General features: G+C 39.5%; 1 protein-coding gene across 1 annotated transcript in view; it reads right to left on the bottom strand.

Annotated features, from left to right (window-relative positions):
* Positions 1 to 10,870, bottom strand: part of ANGPT1 (angiopoietin 1) — a 172,930-nt gene extending 162,060 nt beyond the window's left edge. The window contains exon 1 of the mRNA XM_075415679.1: positions 10,177 to 10,870. Within this exon, the coding sequence (XP_075271794.1) occupies positions 10,177 to 10,473 (297 nt within the window). The 5' untranslated portion in view covers positions 10,474 to 10,870. The remainder of the gene's footprint in view (positions 1 to 10,176) is intronic.
* Positions 10,871 to 21,349: the final 10,479 nt, after the last annotated feature.

The raw sequence follows: 21,349 nt of genomic DNA, 5'->3' as shown, positions 1-21,349 counted from the left end.
CATAAAACTGTGGTGTTGCAACAGGTACAAATAACACTTAAACAACCGACGTGCAGGCAGAGGCCGTAACGGTTGAGCTGTACGATGTCATGGAAGTAAATGATGTCAGAGGAATATACAAAAGTATATTTATTGCATCAGTCAGAATTCTTGGAAAATGCAAGAGATCATTCAAGAAAAATGTGAAGCAAAACAACCTTAATCATCACCTCTGCAGTTAACAGGCTAAAGTGATAAAGAATTTTGCAGTCCGTATCTCCTCTGTGTAAAAATAGTAACATAGAAAAACTTTCTAGCAGAGCATTGATGGCCTTTCCCGTGAACAGGATAGAAGTCATGCAGGAAAGATAGGTGGCCCTTGACCATTTATCTCAGCTATGGTAAGTCACAGACAGAGTGAAGTATGAAGTTTTAGCCAAGGAACAAAGGGGAATAGTTTATTCAGGAAGAGATTAGGTCATTTCTTTAAGCAATTTGCCCTCCAAGCAGATCCTCAAAATTCCAGGCACAGCACCAAAGGCATCATGGTTTGCGGGGTTACCCGTTACTGTGTTGTCTTGCTGATGTGGAATTTCCTGATGAATAAAGACTGTAGAGGATAAATCTTTAACTATGACACAAATAAAGATGCTTAATACTTATATGATAGTGGCAGTGATCCTAAATCCTCATTTCAGCTACTTTTATCTACATATGAATGCCCAATTTTGAAAGGTTGTAGCAGTCTTCGTGGAGTCCTTTGGTGTTTGAGGAGACTTCAGAGAACCAGGCAGTAAATGAAGTGTTTCTGTGAGACTTCAGAAATGTCAAGTCATTTCTATACAGGTTTCTCATAGAAAATATTAGGTTTTTAGAAGAACTAGTGATCTGATAGTGATAGTGAGAATTATCTGAAGACCCTTTTTCTTGCATCTTTCTAGAGACACAAACGCATGACTCAGAAGAGAGGCATATAAATGACCCTATTATTCACCCTCACTGTTACCCACACTCTGAGCCGATGAGAGAGTTTTAAGAAAGAGATTTATTTAATACATTTCTCTTTCTTATAAAAGACTTCTGCATGAGAACTAAAATTCTCAGAAGATAATTATTGCTATAGCTATTCAAAGCTGAACATACGAAAATGAAAATCAGCACATTTAAATAGGGCCATAGGTGATTTAATCCAAATTGAAAATTCATTCAATACCATGCTTAGGAAAAAAAATTTAAAAATTATAAGTTAACAACTTTATTATTTTTCCTAAATCTCCACTGTGCAAGACCATATTTGCTGACAAGAGATTCAGAAACAAAAATAGAATTTTATAAGCATAGGCTGACAACTTTAAAACATTCATAAATAATATGATCCAAAGGGCAGGCAAGTCTACCACAACCCTGAAGATAAACGTAAAAGCATCTCTAGAGATTGTAATAGGACTGTTCCTTTGATTTTTGTGGGTATTTAAAAAGCGTTCTGCAGATTCGGATTGTATTAAGGGTCAAATAATAAAATACATCTCAAAATATTAAATTCACACATTAAGAATCAGATTTTTTTCACTTACAGTTGGGAAGTAAGAACCTCACTTCGAAGGCTGAAGAGTCTTTGATAATGACTGAAAGCTTGTTGTAATATTTAAAATAGTGGGCAGGAGCACTGGAATGACACTAGTGCTTTTTTCTTTGAAAGCTTGCAAGTTCCATCTGCAGGTTTAGGCTGATGTGGATCATGGATGAAGAAACTAAAATCCTGGCCTGCTAAACAATGTTCTCCCTGAGACAGAAGTTTCATAACATAGAGAGTATCTTTCAAGAAAATCCTCTTGCACATAGAAAGCCTTTAAAGGAAGTTTAGATGTGAAAGAAGGCAGGATCAGCCTATAAATGGCATATCAGCCTGCAGCAGAAATAGTTTTTAGATTAAAAATTGATTAGCACCATTCTGATCATCTATGCTCTAGTGTGAAAGAAGCCAATCTGTCAAAACCATACAAATTACATTCTAAGGTTGTCTGCTTATACTCCTTCCAGTTTTCTGTCACATTTCTCTAGTCTTTCCTTAATTTCCTGGCAGGGATGCTCAGAGTTTATCCTATCTGTGGGGTAATCTCTCAAGCCTGTTTGCCTGCTTTGTACAGAGGGAGAAGAAAGAATGCCAGGACCCTAATCCTTGGGCAGAACAGAGTCAGAAGGCAATTCTGCTAACTGAAACAAATGGATTTTGGTTGTTCCCACACATTCCTATTGCAGAAGGAACACTTGGTGCATTATTTGCAACAAGACAACTAGACTAAATATGAAAATTTGCAAGAATTTACTCCAACAAATAAAAATTCCCTGGAGACCTGATGAAAAAGTAGAACTATATAGTTATGCCAAGTCCTATTAAAGAAGCAGATGCCATGCATGCACAAAGAACAACCAGGTTTACCTTGCAACCTGTGCACATGTAAGGGCAGAAACGTGTATGGGATGGGGAGTACAAAGGTCCAATGTTTTTCCAGAATACATGAAAATCCTTGCTTCATATACATTCTGGAAAGGACAAAATAAAGGCACACTTATAATTTACAGGCAGCACAGTATAGGGACTCATACATGCAGGATTAATGCATGTACAAAACACAGTTTCATCTTGCTAGCAACTCCTCTAGTTCTTTTGAGCCAATAGGACAGATTGACTGCAGGTAAGTAGGTATAAAACATAGGAATGGATTTAAGACACAACACAAAGAAACATATTTCCATGTACCTTAACACCAAACATTCCAAAAATCTATGTGCATATGTGCATGTGTTTGTGTGCACACCCTCACAGACCAGGGCAAGGTGTCCAAGGGAAAGGAATTCTGCAGACTTCTTACAGAATTTTTGATTAGCCACTTTTTACTCATGGAGCTTCAACCCAGATTTTCCACACGGAAGATCATATCTGCACTTTCAGCCTACTTCTCTCTTTTAAGACAGGAATAGTAACACAGATCATATGGCTGACCATATAACATGCCATCAAAGTACCTTTGCTAAAGACACACCCATTCCACCGTAAAACTATTAGCCTTTTCTTGCTGGATTTTTTTTCTTTCTTTCATTTCTGCTCCTAGAAGCTAGACAAGGGAGTATAAGAAACTTCTTTCCATCATGTGGCTCCATGGCCTACAATACTGATTCCTCTGAGGGTTTATAAAATTGTCTTAATACATTTTTTTTGCTGATTGGTTTGTTTTGTTTTAATTCTGAAAGCAAACTATTTTTAGAAATGTAGAGTATTGCAAGCTGAGTACCTTTCCAGCTGATCCCATACCTGTCTTGCTTTGACTCCCTGTATGCATATGTTTGTTCGTTGTTGAGCACAACCCTGCTGTTAGGTCTTATTTAGGTTGGCTTGCATTAGTTTTGAACAGGGATAATTAAACAGATGCAAGTCCCTGGGCAAACTTTTTATCCCAGTTTAGGAGTGACTTACACTGTTTTTGATGAATCAGATTCCTAACTAAAGTAATGAGAAGTGGAGCTTGATCATTATGCAGGAACATTAATGAGAATGCAGTGCAAATGTGAAACAACTAATGGCACATCTAAGCTACCCTTCCAGCTGAATATTTACCACTCTGATATTTCATAACACTGTCTAAAATATGCACATGTGATTACACAAGAATAACCTTGTGTTAAATTACGGCTTGTTTCATAAGAAGGAAAACCCTTCCTATGAAACATGAAACTATTTCAATTTCCTTTTCCTGATCAAACTTCAACCCTTTAACAAGAGAGGAAATCATTATGCTACTGGGAAGACTTTCACACCAGAGCTGTTTATTTAGACACTTGAGCTGCGGCTGCTGAAGATGAGGTTCGCAGCCCAGCTAAAACTATGATACTGCTTCTAGGAGGTCCTCATTTCCTAGCCCTTCCTTGTTTGCATCTTACTGAAAGTATAGATGACTGAACTAAGCTGAACTGTAAATTGAGATGAGTACAGGCAGGTTGTTACATATCTTCACCTTTCAGGATATACTTGCAATAAATAATATGAATGAGCCCAGTTTTGATAAAGTACAAGTTTATTCAGAGTTTCTGGTAACAACAGCTCTGAAAAACTAGCCATCCCTCACTATTTTCCTGTGAAGCTGTACGAGAGTAAGCTACAGTCCTATCCATCTTAGATGAATACGGGTTGAAGCTGCAGCTGCTTGACGGGTTTTAAGAACACTGCAAGAATGAGGACCTTTCTCACTCTTAGCAGGATATATATAATCCGTTTACTCAATTGCAATCTGCAAAATGTACTTAGCTTTACAGATTCTTATCCATTGTATATATCTGCTTAGTGTTTATTTTAGTTACTCCTTTTAAAAATACTTTCCTTCCAAAAGATTTTTTGATTTCACATCATTTTCTGTGAACATTGAAAATATTATCATATATAAATTATTAATAGCACAAAATGCCTTCCACCAGAAAGACACCAAAAGCAACAGAAGGAAATAACATATTAAGCCTCCCGACAGCCTTGTGAAACAGAGTAGTAGTACTGTATCTGTGTTACAAAAGGGAAACAGGAATACTTAAAGTTTACAATTTCCTTGCAGTCACAAGGGAAGTCTATGCTACAGCCATGGACAGAAGTAAAGCTTAAATCCATCCCACTTAACAGAGGCATTAAAATCAGGAAGTGAGATGCTCAGGATTTCCCTGGAGTCAGTGAAGAGAAGCAGGGACTTCCACAGTTCAGTTCAGATGGCTGAGTCTTCCTCTGGGCTTGCTACTGAGAAAAATTTATCTTGGGTATCTATGGGTTTTGGCCAGAAGGCTGCGTGGAATGATGCAGGCCTAAAATACCCAGCTCTGTACTTTTCCCACATGAGCTCTTTTTTTTTTCCCCCAAAGCACGAGCACTGTGTAGTAGAGACTGCTTCCAAACCACAGGAGGGAGTGGGAACAATGAGTTCTCAGCACCCTCTAAATGACACGCCATTTACTTTGTAACAGTTTCATTTAGAAAAGCTCTCAGTGCTCCAGATGAGATCTCCCACTGGGCACGTTGGTTGGGCAGTTCTGGTGACTAATAAATGTAATATTTTGTTGTTACCAGAAAGTTCCTAATTACAGCTGTCACCACTGAAAATAAGCACATTCAGGTTCCACTGCACATTATGATAAAGCTTTCTGTCCAAGCATGGGAAATACTTTTTCAAGTAATTTGCTACCAAATGTGGCAAATGTGAGACTGGTCATCAGTCCACTTCTCTGATTCTTCTGCTTCTTAAAAAAAACATTGCCAAATAGATTATCTCCCAATAGCATGAAAATTTCAGGCATTCCATATTTGAAGTCCTGCCTCTTTCTTGTGGCTGCCTCAGAATATCCCAAGGACTTCAGCAATTTGATTAATTATGAATTTGAAGTGCAGGCATATTACTGGCCAAAAGAATTTTTGGAGGTAAATAAATAATTTTGATTTTACAATCAAACATTAATTTTCTTACAACCAGTTTGCTTCCACGAACAAATTTTTACTCCTTAAATTTGGGTTTTATGTATCCTTATCCATTGAGTAGTACACACTATATAAGTAATCTCATTAATTAGAATCCCGCCATTTGTTTTACAGCTTGTTTATGCAAATTGACACTTGAAATCTCACTAAGATGAGGCTCTGCTTTTGGTCTAAGAATTCATTGACTCCAAAGCAAAAAGGAACACCTCGAATAATAAACAGCCTCTGAGTCTAGACAAGAAATCCAGGTTCAAGCTGGATGCCAAGCAGGACACTAGTAGCCAGTTTTGGATGAAGGTTTCTCACTTTTTCCTTTTATCCCTGGTCCATTTTGGAAAACACACAATTTACTGGAAAGCCACTTCTTACACAGCCTTGTTAGTAATGCTCTTACAAGCAGAACGGCAGATTCCAAATCTAATGACCTTCTTACCTGCTTTTATTTGTGAAAATTAACAGGAGTTCATCATCCATCTCCTGGTTGCACTTAACCAAATGTTACATGGACTTTAAGGTCACATGTTACATTACAAAAAACCCAGTGAGACATAACCACAAATAAAATCAATTTTTTACTATATCTTGTCATAGTTCAACTCGGGGATATTGGTTTCTTTATGTGACAAAATTTTACACACACTATGGCCATCTCCATCTTTATACTAATATAAATTTGCCTTATAAGACGTTATGACAGCTCTTTAGATCTGTCCTCTTCGAGGCAGGCTCTGTCACACTTTGACACAGCTTCACAGCAAGAGTGACATGTAAGGAATTATCTCATCTTCAGCAAACCGTATAAAATCCAAGGCAAAACCTAGCCACTCCACAGACATAAGCATATTATTACTATTTTACTGCAGTGCTAGGCCCTGCTGGTAAAGACAGAGAGGTGCAGACTTTTAATGAAGCCACAGCACACACTGAGTGTACAACAGCCTTTCCAAAACCCAGTTTCTTCTATAGAGCGGCTGGTCCTCCTCAAAACTTAGTTTCCTTACGCATTTAAAACCCAAGAGAGCACTTGCAATGTTACTTCTGCAAAATAAGGAAGTCAAATGCAAGCACAGAGAATGCCATAGACAAATAATTTATCAAAACCATGATGAGAATTAACATTAAAGTAGAATATCAAATGGCTAGATACTCCAGAGAAGTTGCTCATAATTTGTTTCTTTAATGACTGAATCCAACTCATCATTTTATACTGCTACTGTTATAGCTGGTGACAGCACAGGTACTTTGAAGGGAAAGGGAAATGAGATGAAGCTTCTTTATTTGATTTAAGTGTAGTGGTGCCATCAATATTTGCAGAGGAAAGGAAAAAATTCTAAATTTTGGTATTAGCTGACCAGAATTATTGTGGTTCACTTTCATCTCAAACTTGTACATCTGTGTCAGCTTCTTATAATACACTATTATTAAGCATTCATTTTAAACTTTTATGGTCTTCTGCTTAGGTAATGATCAGAAAAAAAGAAAGAGTTATTATGAGTTTTACATGATCCACTATCCACTGCAATCACAATTACTATTGCTGTTTGGACTGAGGGATAAGTATATGCAACACTCATCTATGTAGCTATCCTGAAAGTTTACTGAGTCCATCGATGCCATAAGTTCAGCAAGCTGACTAACAGAAAGTTCCTAAGTAAGACGTGATGATAAGATTTCATGTAACTCCTCTTTGGGAATACTTAGACACTGCAATTAAATACCAAACAGTATCACGCGTGCCAGTCAGTTACTGCACGAAAGAAAATGTGATGAACTGTTTGTTTTGAACTGTTAGTATAAACATATTGCAGAAATGAAACCCAAGCTTAAACAATGGGGAAAGTTATCCGGTATTAAAATAAACAGTTCTAGGAAAACCTCTAAAAACGTTTAGCAAGCCATCTTCTTCTGAGTAGTTTCTGTGCAGAGCATTTTGCTGGGTCCCTGGTTTGCCAACCAATCCCAGTTATGCTGACTATAGATGTGCAAATGATAATGGACAACGCTGGGACTTAATTACCTGTAATTGGCTCCCCAAGCAAGCGCATTTTTATCTCCAGTCAAGCTTGTAGGTCATTGAAGAACTTTTGGTGTTAAGCATTATAAAATTGCCTTTTGTTTAAAAAAAGAATACATGTTTTGCTTCTAGAAATTTGTTAGTTTAGATATTAAGGAAAAACTTTTTTTACTTCAAAGACTACAGAGTTAAGCAAATCGTGATTCTTACAAACTTTCTTAATAAATACTCTTTCAATATTGCAGGCTAATATTTGTGCTGAGAAAATAATTCATCCTGCCAAACATTGCCTATGTACAATTTTCAGGAGTTACATATATTACCGAAAGTAATAAATATACCTCCTTTACATAAGTCAGAATAAATCTCAAATTCTTAAACATTATTTCTTATTATAACTATTCACTTCCAGTCATAGAATTATAACCATTAATTATTCTTTACTTTTTTCACAGCACGTGCATTTTAAAATGTTGTTTATTGTAGCACTAGTTATAGCTGATGCTAAAAGTTTAGGGTGAAAAATAATGCAGAGTACAAAAATGAGATGTAAGATGTCTACATAATGCATTAATTACACTTAAGCATGATGCTTGTTTTGAAAGAGTGAGTTATGGCTGAGCTGGTTTGTAACGGCAACAGCAACAAAGCAAATTCAGTATTCAGAAATGCTATAATGGCACTGCATCAGCCTCATTTGTTCAGAGTGAGCCGTACTCCATCACAGAGAGAAACGGGTCCTTTCATTCCAGGGAAAACTGACACATGGGGATACGTGCACAATCCCAGTTTTATGTAAACCCCTGGGAGCAGAGGGTTGGGGGCAGGGAAGGAAAGGAGGAGGGGGGTGGTTCCACCCAGAGCCAGTTGTACAATCACTGTAGAAGAAAACTGTCCTCAAATACAAACTCCTTTCATTGGGCTTCCTACCTGTTTAATCACTTCCCTCCAAAGTGTGAGAGGACTAACCCTAACACAGATATTCACACTCCAGAGACTCATATTTCTTCATGTTCGGTTCACAGTGAAACAGTGATCTTAGTTCAGTCTCTAGTGGACAAACACAGAATAAGTGAAGTCTTAAAAGCATGATTCAGCAGGCAATTTTCTCAAGTAAAATCATGCGTGCATAAACATAGATAACCACTTTCCTGGTTTCAGTGCTTGTCTCAGCCTCCCAAGGTACAGTAAAATAATTTATTAAGAAGTGATTTCCTCTACAAAAGACATCCCCTCATTTTCAACCTTATATTCCCCAAAGCAGACCAAGATATTTAAAAAATGAGGAAAGTAGTCTAAAAAAGAAGTGCTTGGTTATAATTTGTTTTGTAGTCACATGCTTACTGGATAGAATCTTCTCGCTCTTGCTAGAGCCATATATGCAAAGAGTGCAATTAGTTTCCCAAGAAATTAGGAAAACCTCTCTAAAGGTCTTAATACGGTTAGGGGGATGGGGACGGTTGTATAGGTTTTTGAACATATTTCTGTCTTCTATATTGTCTGGATGAAACAAAACTTATAAACGAGATAGGTAACAATAAATATGGTAATAGGAAGTTTTAGCCCAGCTAGTAGAGTCTTCACTAGCTTTTCATTGATGTTCATTCTTAATATGAACGTGTGTTAGAGTTAAATCATGTATCTTTCAAATGGGTAATTGCAGCAGTTTTCTTGTGCCATCTTACATGAGTAGTTGCATCACTCAGTTGCTCAGTTTTCTAACTTTGCCAGGTCAAAATGCCAGTGTGAGAGTGGGAATATTATAGATAACTATATACAAAGAATGTTTATTTATTTTTACTTGTCAGCTATCCCAAGGCAGTTTCAATATCAAGGCATGGACAAGATCCTACAAAGTATGTAATTTTATACAAGTGAGTAATCCTGTTAAGGTCAATGGGACTGCTCATATGGGTGAAATTATTCACAGATTATTCACATATTTAAGTCTTTTCAGGCCCAAGCTTCAGCTCATACATAAAAACCTGAAAAATTAATTAGAAGTTTGGAGCTATAGCACAGATTCTTAAAATTAATTACTTCTAAGTTACTGCAACACCTTCCAACCCATTTTTCCCTTTCTATGAAAGAATGCACATATACACACACAAATTAGAGCAGGCTGTTTCAAGTCCAGCGTAATCTACACTGTTTAACAGTTTTACTGCAATGTTTTAGGAGTGTGAATGCCTATATATGTTCTTCTTTCTCTCCAGCAATTAACTGGCTAGAATAGTATTACAGGATCTATTTATGCAGGAACAGTGATATTCTTAACCCAGTGCCTCTAAATGGTGATATTTTTAAATGCTCCTTTTTGCTGTCAGATGCTTTTGATGCAGGTATCCTGCATGACATCTGATCTGAAGCTGTGAGCTAGAAGTAGTTTGTAGGGATACTTAGTAAGTTCTGTCATTAGAGTGTCTCGAGGATTTTTGTGTTCCCTGGCTCACAAACATCGATGGTCTTTTGAGGTAAAGCTTTAAGAAGCTACACCTTTCAGTAACATGAAGAAAATTCTGCTCCCAAGAGCAATGTCACTGAGAAGGGAACACTCTGGCTGAAACATTTCTCTTCTACACAGCTGCTACACAGAAACTAATAAAAATTTGAACAGCATAAGCATCACCAAAAAAAATCTGTTTAGTGAGAAATAAAAAAAAGAAACACTTACTTTTTGCAGCCACTGAGTGTAATTTTCCATCACATGTTCCAGATGTTGCAGTTTCTGGGAAGAGAAATCCTGTTCCACGTGAGGAGCATCTCTCTGAAGAGCATTTGTGTTGTACTGGTCTGTCGTGCTTTCACGACAGTTCCCGTCCTGTTCTGGCAGAATGAAAGTATAGGTGCACTGCCCGTGCTGAATCCGGTTAAATCTTCTCCCACTGGCTTCTGGACCCCGACGCTGGCTATTACAGCCTATATGAGCAAGAATCGCTGCCAGGAAAGCAAACGAAAGGAAAACTGACATGTTATTTTTACTTTCCTTTCCTACTTTAAGAAAAACTTTTTCTTCCTCTTTCTTTAAATTTGTTCTTAATTTCCCTTAAGGTCTTTGGAAAAAAGGACTGGGAAAGCGCACTTTAGTAATCAAGTTTGGATAAACTGTTATTTTTTTAATCTCACTGTGAGGATAGCTTCCTTAGTAAAAATTGGGAATATTTATTGCATAGTAGTTAAGATTTATTGTTTCCTCTCTGTTACAGTCCAGCATGTAGTCTGCTTTAGTCAGCTGCATATGCATATCCCAGTCTCTTTCCCCTACACTATCTGCTGCAGAACTGCTATTTTCTCTCAGACTTCAGTGAGTTTTATTAAGGTTGCACTTTCAAGCCAAGCTGGAAGCAAGCAGCCTTTCACAAGATGACTTGACAGGAATGCGTGTATGAGTGCGCCCCTGTGCTGAGGATGGCTGATGGCTCGGTACAGAGGGATCATCTTACAAACTGGCTGGATGCACCACCTCAATCACGCATGGCTTGCCAGCCCCTATTGCAGACGGCTTCTCAGGGCTTTTGACGAATTCACGTAAGTTTAATAAGTAAGGCAGTCCACCTTAATACACTTCATATGTTCACACTGACCTATTAAAATGTAGATAAAGTGTAGAAGTTTGTTGTAATCCCTCTGTAAATATACAAAGTACTGAAATTAAAAATACTTTCAGTTCTGCACTGCTCAGTATCTATGGAAGAATTCTAAGTTGGGCGAATGACACTTATGGGAAAAAAGTTACGTTTAACCCTCACATGCTTTAGCTACTTTTCTAAGACAATTGTGTTTCTTTAGCAGAGTTTGCAGAGAATTTTGTTACAGAATATAATGACATTAAGGCTGCCAAATAGTAATGGGAAATGGCAGTTTAGAAGGATAATAATTTTCTGTGTTTTTTGTCCACACAAAGGTAACTAATTATAAAACAGTGAATGATGGTGGCTGAACTATTCCAGATTACCTTCTGTACTACTGTGTAGTTCTCGCATGTAAAACATTTCTTCCAATTTGCAAGCCTGGATGGGCTACACAGGCACCTCTCATTATATGTAGAAACTTTCTCAGCAACAACTTCCTCCAAAAAATATTGTGGTAACTATTTAAGAAAACCTCTTCTACTTAAATAACGTCTTTGGTATATGCTAGAGACAGATCAAAAATGCACAGATTAGAAACAGGATTGGCATATTCCTGCAATTCAGAGGGATTTGGATCTGAGTTCCTTGCTGTAGTATTTGTTATTGTTTCATAAATACCAGCCAACACCTATTCAGACCACTTTGCACCATTTTTCCCATGAAACTAAGTAATCTTCTAAACAGCAATAGCACATCCCCCAAAAAACAACCTACGAGGTTTTTACCCACAAGGAAAGCTACCTGCAAGAATACTGAGTGCAAGCGCCTTCAGTGCTCATGCAATTGCCACCACAGTATCACAACTACAATTTCACTCTGAAAGAACTGCCTGGAATATTTAGCCAGGCATCTGACCAGCTCCTGAGGAAGCTATTCTTACTCAGAACTGGGGGTGGAGGATTTTCATCTTGTGTCTGGAAAGAAATCTCTGTATTTGAACCAAGAAGAAATATCCCCTACAATAACAGAGAGGAACGAGAAAGTCTTATCTTGCTTTAAAATGTCTGTATGTCCAATATAGAGAGAGGAAAAAAAAGCAAAGAATACAAAGCAAAAGGCAAAGCATCAATGCTACCGTTGCTTTTAGCAAAATCAGAACACCCTTCCACCTCTGAACTGTTCAGCCCACCTTTGCCCTCTGTTTTTTATTTTTCTGCCTCTGAAAATCAACTTCTTATAGCTTGCTTTCTTGCTTTCATATAGCATTCCTCATAATTCTCCACCATCAACAGAACTACTTCTGCTGTGGTTTATTACACTGTCTTTGCAATTATTGTGAAATGCAATTGCAAGATATTTGCTCATGTAAGATCAGAGAGCTTCAGTCAGGAAGAGGGCTGTACGATCGGACACTGAGCTGATGGGTTAGCATAAAACCAGCTATTCCCTCTGAGGCGAAGTAAAAATACCAGAGCACAAACATGGTAACAATACATGCTTTTTTTTAAAGTAAAAAGAGAACTTTATGAAAGGGCCTCAGAGCAACTAAAAGGGGGATAGCAAAGGTGGGTGTACAAAGGCTTCCTAAATTTTTAATTCATATTTTAAAATGCTGTTGTTCTTACAAATGCCTCATTCACTTTCTGCAGAGTATTTAATAGACTTCTTCTCATGCAAGCATGGAAAAGTCAGATTGTAAATGTATGGTTGACGGTTTTCAGATGAGAAAAGGCTTCACAGAAGAGCAGGTTCTCTCAGTTGCTCTTTCATGTCTCCTTCCCACCGGCTTTAGGTGGCTCCTCCTTCCCCTTCTGTCCCCCTCTTCCTGAGGGCTAAGAGCCATAAGGACTTTCAAGAAGAAGTATACAGAATTATCAGGCATCTTCAGCATTTGCTCATTTGTCTCCAGCTTAGTTCTCAGCTCAAAGCCAGATTCATCCCTGACTCCAGGTCCCAAACTGATGGGTCACGGGCAGCACATGATGGTCAGGAGCCACAGTGGGGAGATGTGGCAGAGCCGTGCAGCAGCCAGAGCAGCTCCTTCCAGCACACTGCACTGTAGGCTTCCTTACTAGAGAGAACCAAGTCCCCTCACTCATGCGGTGACCACATACTGCCACATCTGTGTTGTGGGAGTAGTATGTCTGAGACATCTTCTGTGCCCGATCAAGTAGGGTCTCGTGAAGAGGTGAGGAAAAGATGGCAGTAGCCTGGGGGAGGCCCTGGAGACATTTTGTCACTCCCAGTTTGCAGCCTTTCTAACCCAAGGGGAGGCAGAGAAAGGGACTAATGAATTGTGCTGAGATGCAATTAAAACTCTGCAACACAGAGTGACTGCTGATATAGCTGCAGTTCTGTCAGCTACACTGAAACTCAGCAAGCTTTGGGGCTGCGCTTGGTGCCACCAGAGCCGGAGCTAACCACCAAGGTCCCTAACCAGAAGCACAGACACTCCCAATCCTGTGATACAGGGATCCCCAAGGTCAGATTGCTGTTCCCCCAAACACGTAGTAAAGTCGTTTTGACAAGGACATTGAAACAGCCAGGCCAGGTTTAGTTTATACTCTTCCCTGGCACACTCATGGTCCCATGCATACACAGGCAGAAAGGCTACAACGAATACAGGGAAAATCTTGTTTCCAGATCTACAGCCACTTAATTCCAAAGTACAATTGTCTAAGGAATTCCATTTTATCTAAGGAAAACAGGATCAGAAATAAGAAGAGGTTTTATTTTCTAAAATTCCCTATTCCTATTAAGATATTTGCTTTATTGTTTCCAACACCAAACCAACCAACCAATCAACCAAAATATCTTGCTCGAAGAGTTTCAGTGGTTTGGTGTCTTCTACGCAATCTGATGAATGTACAATTTATTATCCCAGTAAGACATGACCTATGAGATCTGTCCCAGCTTTTTAAGGCCTGAAAATTTCAGTAAGATGAGAAAAAAAAAATTTCTCAAAGTTCAGTCAAAATCGCTGTGGGTATTTCTGCAGGATCTTACATTTTATACTATACATACAAACTAAATGATTTGTCCAAGATTGCACAGAAAACCAGCGGCTCAGCCAGAAACTCAGTAGAGGCATGGATGTGTTCAAGACTCTGTATTTTCCTAAGACCACTTCCTCCAACACAATGACTAGTTTCATATTCCCTGAACTCTTCCTTCTGTGTAACAGGGAAGGGATGGATCCAGAGGCCCCCCTCCCAGACCATGCAAGATTTCATATACATTGTTTATTTACTAGCTATACGAAATTCTGTAGCTCGTTATGTAATCAGGCAAAATAAATGCAATTCAATATCCAGATAAAAGTTACATTCACATGATATTAGTTCCCCCATACCTAGCATTAAAATAATTTGATAGCTTTTGTCACAGTATGCATGCTCAGAGTTCAAATACAAATTCTAGGAAGCCAGAATCTATTTCTGTTTCTTTAGATTTCTACTGCAATATGTGTTATTGCTGCAGAGGAGTTGCAAAAAGGTTGCATCACACAGTAACAGAAGTTACTCCAACTCAACTTCCTCAGTGTAGAAGGACAGTCATGGCAGAACAGCCCTGAAGTATAGGTATAAGAAGCAGGGTTTTATATCTAGGTAAACCAATGTTATACTGTAGCATACACAATAGTTATTCTTAATATAGCACTCTCCAAAGAACCTTATCCTAAGTATATAAATTTGAATTAATTAAATGGGACTTGATGTCCCAGAAGTCTGAATGGTTATGTGCTAATGATTCTCCGGTGACTTCAGTGGAGGTGGTCCCAACTTACTGTAGTGCTGAGACCAGAATGGGGTGCAGATTTGCCTGACCACACAGAATCCAGATGGTATGGAAAGCAGATGAAGGGGAAGGCTGACTTAACGTGCAATAACACTTTCTCCTACTACCTGCATGCTTTCTTTTTCTTTTCTCCTGGGAACAAGCAAGTAGTCATCTCAGATAAACTACTCCTCAGGACTGAAGTATGTTTACATGTGCATAATTTAAGGTATGATCCCATGTAGTGCTGCTTGCCAGATCCTTCCTTCAAAGGAATATAGCAATGGGCTCTGAGTCACGCTGCAGCCCAGCTCAGCTCTCCCAGCGTTTGATTTCACACCTGGGAACAAGTAAACAGATAGGAACATTAACAGAGTGGCAAAGAGCAGCAGCTCTTAGAAGAACATGGTGGTTTACCACAGAAACATCTGAGCTACTGCTTGTGCCCTACGACCTGTCTGAGTTGTGTCTCACACGCAGGCTGTGAGGATTCTCAGGGCAAAGGCTGTATCGGACTCTTTCCAAACATATCGGCAGACAGCCAAGAGAGTTAGGTGTTTTCTGAAAACTTATTGCCATGCTGTCAGGAACATGTGAGAACCAAGTTGTTCCTATATTCATAACAAATGTTTGAGCTTACCCATGTAGACAAAAAGCATACAGATTAATTCAGTCAAATTTCTGTGGGAAGGAGGGAATGCCGCCAGCACCCTCTTGTTATCTGTCTAGGGTAAGTTTTGTCCTTAACTTTCACACTTTCAGGATATTCAAGGCATTTTCAAAGACCAGCTTCCAACCCTCTGAAACGGGATTGATGTACAGAAACTGAACAAGGTGGGTATGACATTTCTGTTTGAAAATAATAAAAAGAGACCCTGATCTAAAATCGATGACGACAGGACCAACAACAGTGACCTTACACTGTAAAACCTAGCCAAAACAAAACAATTGCCTGGTTTTAAAAGAAAGATATTTCATATAGCCTTTTAGTCTTGTCATGTGAACGTGCCTCTGTTGTAAATTACACTGAAAGTGCAATTATGTGGAAATTATTTATCAGCAATGTTACTTGGTTGAAGAGTTCACTTGTTCTATGGACTATCCCTGGGTCTTGTTCCTCACCAGGGAAAGTTACAGGAGAGAAACAACAACCCATTGGTGCATTACCTTTAGTTTCTGAAACAATTTAACACGTAGCCCCAAGTACTGTGCAATATGTGCATCTATTCTTGAGGTCACGAAGGCGGAAAGCATGGTAGTATGATTCTCCTGGGAAAGGAAAGACTGTAGACCCTCTGTCAAGTGTAAATAAAAAAGGTTATCCTAAATACAGATTAAAGTTGATTATCTACCAACAAAATCACAGAATCACAGAATCACAGAATGTTAGGGGTTGGAAGGGACCTCTGTGGGTCATCTAGTCCAACCCCCCTGTCGAAGCAGGATCACCTACAGCAGGCCGCACAGGACATTGTCCAGGTGGGTCTTGAATATCTCCAGAGAAGGAGACTCCACAACCTCCCTGGGCAGCCTGTTCCAGTGCTCTGTCACCCTCAGAGGGAAGAAGTTCTTCCTCATTTTCAGATGGAACTTCCCATGCTTCAGTTTGTGCCTGTTGCCCCTTGTCCTGTCACTGGGCACCACTGAAAAGAGTCTGGCCCCATCCTCCTGACATCCACCCTTAAGATATTTGTAGGCATTTATAAGGTCCCCTCGCAGCCTTCTCTTCTTTAGGCTAAACAAGTCCAGCTCCCTCAGCCTTTCCTTGTAGGAGAGATGCTCCAGTCCCCTCATCATCTTTGTAGCCCTAAAATACCAAAGTTTCTTCAGACTTTATGGGTTAGCAACGTAAGATCTCTCCTTTGGAGTCTTACTTGAGTGCTTCAAGGCTACAGCCTTCCTACCTAGTGGAAACAAAATCCTGAATCATGTGCTTAAAATCCCTATTCATGAGGAGCATTAGATACATAACAGTTAGAGACACAAAAGCCAACATGTTCATGACAGAATCCCTTATGCTATCCATAGAAGGAATGTGACATCTACAGATGATCTTGAGCACCCTGTTCCAGTAAGCTGAATCTTTCTGTCCCCATCAGAAAGCCTTTTCTCCATAGGCCTCTTTGTAACTCTGGCCTTTTCAACTCTGGTGCAATGCAGAGGGAAGTGATGTCACTGCCAAGGATGGTCAGAGCATTTAAAGATGAGTCCCAGGTTTAAATCCTTCCACTGACTGATTTGGAGAGAGATAGGAATCAGACTTTCATCTTTTTGAGCATATATGTTCAAAGCAAGGCATGAATGAGGGGGGGCCTGTGCAAACCTCATGAACTTCAAAAAGGCCAAGTGCAAGGTCCTGTATACAGGTCGGGCTCATCCCAAGCACAAATACATGCCAGTCAGAGAACAGACTGAGGGCAGCCCTGAGGATAAGGACTTAGGGGTGTTGGTTGAAAAGACACTCAGCATGACTTAACAATGTGTTCTCACAGCCGAGCAGGCCAAATGTATCGTGGGCTGCATCCAAAGCAGCGTGGCCAGCAGGTCAAGGGAGGTGATTCTGCCCCTCTGCTCCACTCTGGTGAGAACCCACGTGGAGTCCTGTGTCCAGCTCTGGAGCCCTCAGCACAGGAAAGACATGGACCTGTTGGAGCAGGTCCAGAGGAGGGCCACAAAAATGATCAGAGGGATGGAACACCTCTGCTATGAAGACAGGCTGAGAGAGTTGGGGCTGTTCAGCCTGGGGAAGAGAAGGCTCCAGAGAGACCTTATAGCAGCCTTCCAGTGCCTGAAGGGGCCTACGAGAAAGCTGGAGAGGGCCTTTATAGAAGGGCATGTAATAAAAGAACAAGGGGTAATGGCTTTAAACTAGAAGAGCGTAGATTTAGATTAGATGTAAGAAATTCTTCACTCTGGGAATGGTGAGGCACTGGCCTGGAGAAGCTGTGGATTCCGCTCCCTGGAAGTGTTCAAGGCCAGGCTGGATGGGGCTTTGAGCAATCTGGTCTAGTGGAAGGTGTCCGGGTCCATTGCAGGGGAGGTGGAAAGAGATGATCTATAAGGTCCCTTCCAATGCAAACAATTCTATGATTCTATGATTATTCTAACTACAATGGATCTTCCTAACTTAATGTTTTCATGGCGCAGTCTTAGTTAAAATAATCCACAGGAAATAAATTTTATTGGATATAATGCTGTGGTAAAAGCTAAGGACATTCACTTGAGTTCCTGTGATGCTCTAATCAACTTCTATCTACCTTTTGAAAAATACCTGCAACCCAAAAGGTCTGGGAAAAATGGCCTGGAAAAAGTGTAATCTAATCTATACAGTAATGGACAAAGAGGAAAAAGCTACGTACACTGCACTAATCCTCCCTTTTACAAGATTCTGTAAAGAATCTGGCATTATCACTTTTCTAGAACAATGACAACACATCTTCTTTCAGTCAGAAGAGCAACGAAACATTTCCTTCAACTGTACAAGCTAATAGATAATAATGTGGGTGAAATACCTAGCTTTTGATGTAGCTTTAAATTGGCAAAGCATGGGATTAAGGGCTTGAATGGCTAATCTTGTTTGAGTTCACCTTCAAAAACACAGCTTAATTGCTTTAGGTGTCTGGTTAAAAGGGGAATGTGGTAAAGGCAATGATGTTTCTGAAATGTATTTAATTCCAAATCAGAAATTAATTAGAATCCCAAGAGCAAGTAGTCTCAATACTGAAGCTTTTTGAATTCTCACCCTTGATGTATTTTTCATGAATGGGCACACTCAACTCAATGAGTACTCTCAGCGTTCATCCAATTTAGCTCAACTTTTCGGCCGGAGTTTGACTAGAGCAGGAGCGGGAGCAGCCAACAGTAATGATATTACACAACACAAGCAGTCCAGTCTTCCAGCATTCACAATCATTATCCTGGTACTTGTTCTGGAGAGGGTAAATAATAAGAAAGGAAGCACGATGTAACTATTTTTGATGTTGACCAATACCAAGAGTTACAGCATAGTCAACCTAGCTTGAAAATTAGAGAATCCCCCACTGAATGGAGATAGTTTAATGAAGTGTAATAAATGGAGCAAAACAAACAAACAAAAAACCTGGCACATTCTTCTAGAACCTGGGGAAAAACAACACAAAAATTGCATTTCAATTCAAAATACAGGAAATACAATCTCACCATGACTATGTGAATATATGATAGGTCTGATGGAGCCTGGCTTTTGCTAAAAAAATCATTAAAATCTTACTTGTTTTCTCTGTGTTTTTTGAGTTTTAATTATACTGAGTCAGAATTTGAAGTGCTTACTCCAGCAGTGCTAAATAGATTATATATCTGTATAACTACGTGTATTTTCAGGAATGAAGTCAATTACTAATTGAATGCTATGATAGCAAGACTAACATGCTGGACTTCAGTCTACCTAAAACCTTGCAGTCTTTAGGACAGTGGCAGCCTCCTTACACTCAGTCTATTTATTAATTCATTCCTAGCAGCTAACAGTTAAGTTGTGGGTGACAGCTAAAGCAGGCGAAAAGGCAGGAATCAGCCACCAGGACTTTGAAGTATCAGAGGTAAGTAAAGATTAGTGTAGCCATTGAAAGGGAGAGGCACAGAGAGACAGTCTGGAATTCAGAATTACAAGTATTTCTTATTTAAGAAGACAGTTTATAAATAAAATATCTCTTTTATTTTTATAGTGTAGCTTTCTTCCCACACCTGCTATTTATTTTTGCAAACAGTTTCCGTTTTCACATTCCATATACGGGTATAACGCAGAGGCCTCGCTTTCTGTGCTCCTTTCTAGCAGCATCCCCATAATACTAAAATTCATAGTTAACTAATTAGAAACCTCAATCAACTGGACAAAACGATTTTAAGAGGCCAGCCAACTTCTTCCCAACTGTATGTTTTGCTTTTAATTAGGAAATAAAAAGTCAGACAACACCAATAAATAGCAGTGAGGCAAGAGGCTAGATATGGTTTGCAAGCAGTGTCCCGTGGCATTGCAGCAGCAAGGCACGCCATCTGTGCTCTGCTGAATAGCCTCACTACATCCACATGTCACACTTCTTGGGTGAAGTATAGGATGCACTCATCCTATACTTAGCAAGCTGTCATAACTGTATACGGGGGAAACATTTATCACAAGTTGGCCTTGATTAATTGGCTTGCTAGAAGCAAGTCATTAATAGCAGTCAGAGACAGTATTTTCCAACAGAGCTGGAAAACAGAGATAGGAATCCATGTCCTGGGGACTAGAGTAAGCCTGGCACTGAAGCTAAGGCCCTGTGCTGCACAGCTATAACTAGCCCCGTAGCTCAGATGTCTCCACATCGCACTGCAATCACAGTGGAGGCATACCATCTTCCCTTCAGAAATCCCCTCTAGCGCATTTGCACAACCTGCTCTGGCACAGATGCCCAAAGAGGCATGTAAAACTCACTTCAGTGCAGTTATGAACACTGCCAGGTTGTGGTTCCCTGTGGACAGTGGGCATAGCCACACTGTTTGAGATAGGCACCTATATCAGGCAGCCAGAATATAGGTCTCAGGCTTTTGATATCACTGAAGATCTCAGTAGAACCAGAGATAATTAACAGGATTACAAATATCTTTGGTTTCCTCTAATTCCAGTGGTCATATGTATACCATATTGACTATATTGAATCCAAACGACAGAAGGGTAATGAGTTTTGACACTGATTCTTCAGCCACTTCTGTGAACACAATACAGCGTAGGACCTGTGACACCCTGGCAATACTTCTTCCAGGCGTAGTGCTGTATCCCATGGAACATAAGTGCTGAAATATGAGCACCAAAGCCTGGACTGTGTCCTCGAGAGTATGTGTGCTCAGGCGCTGGGTCACTGGAGCACCAGTAGCCTGAGAGCTTCATTTCCGATTGTAAATAGAATAGCGAATGGTCTGAAGTACAAAATTTAAAAATGAACATTTTATTCTCTGTGTACGCTAGTTACTGTACATGTCACATACATTGACCCAAGGTACTCAGATGACTCAGTGCCTCTAATAGCGTGTAACTCAAAGACAAACTCCTAATTCACTTTAATCATCATATACCCATCAGCACACTGGTAGGCATTTAAATACTCTATGCCAATAAAAATGTTGTTTAAACTGCTAGCTGCCCATTTAAAGCGGCAATTAATCCCCAAGATCAACACCTTCAAAATTACTGCCATGGGGCATAGATAAATGTTAGCCTTGGCTCTTTGGGAAAGTGTTGGGCTCATGACCTGGGAAGGCATTACTCTTGGTGGTTTAGGGTTTTATCCCCTGATCTGCCGCTGAAATGTTGTATAATTCTTAGGAAAAAAAATGGCAAAACCACTACTCTGTTTTTAGAATCCTTCATATAATCTTCTAATTCAAAATTTGAAGATAAAGTATTTTCTAACTGCAACTTCCTCCTCGTTTTCCTACACAACAGTTAAACCTCATCCTTTATATCAGGTTAGGGTAATCTTGGTATAA

This window comes from Opisthocomus hoazin, chromosome 3 (assembly GCF_030867145.1).
Source record: "Opisthocomus hoazin isolate bOpiHoa1 chromosome 3, bOpiHoa1.hap1, whole genome shotgun sequence".
Taxonomy (NCBI): domain Eukaryota; kingdom Metazoa; phylum Chordata; class Aves; order Opisthocomiformes; family Opisthocomidae; genus Opisthocomus; species Opisthocomus hoazin.
This window is presented reverse-complemented; position numbering and strand designations above follow the sequence as displayed.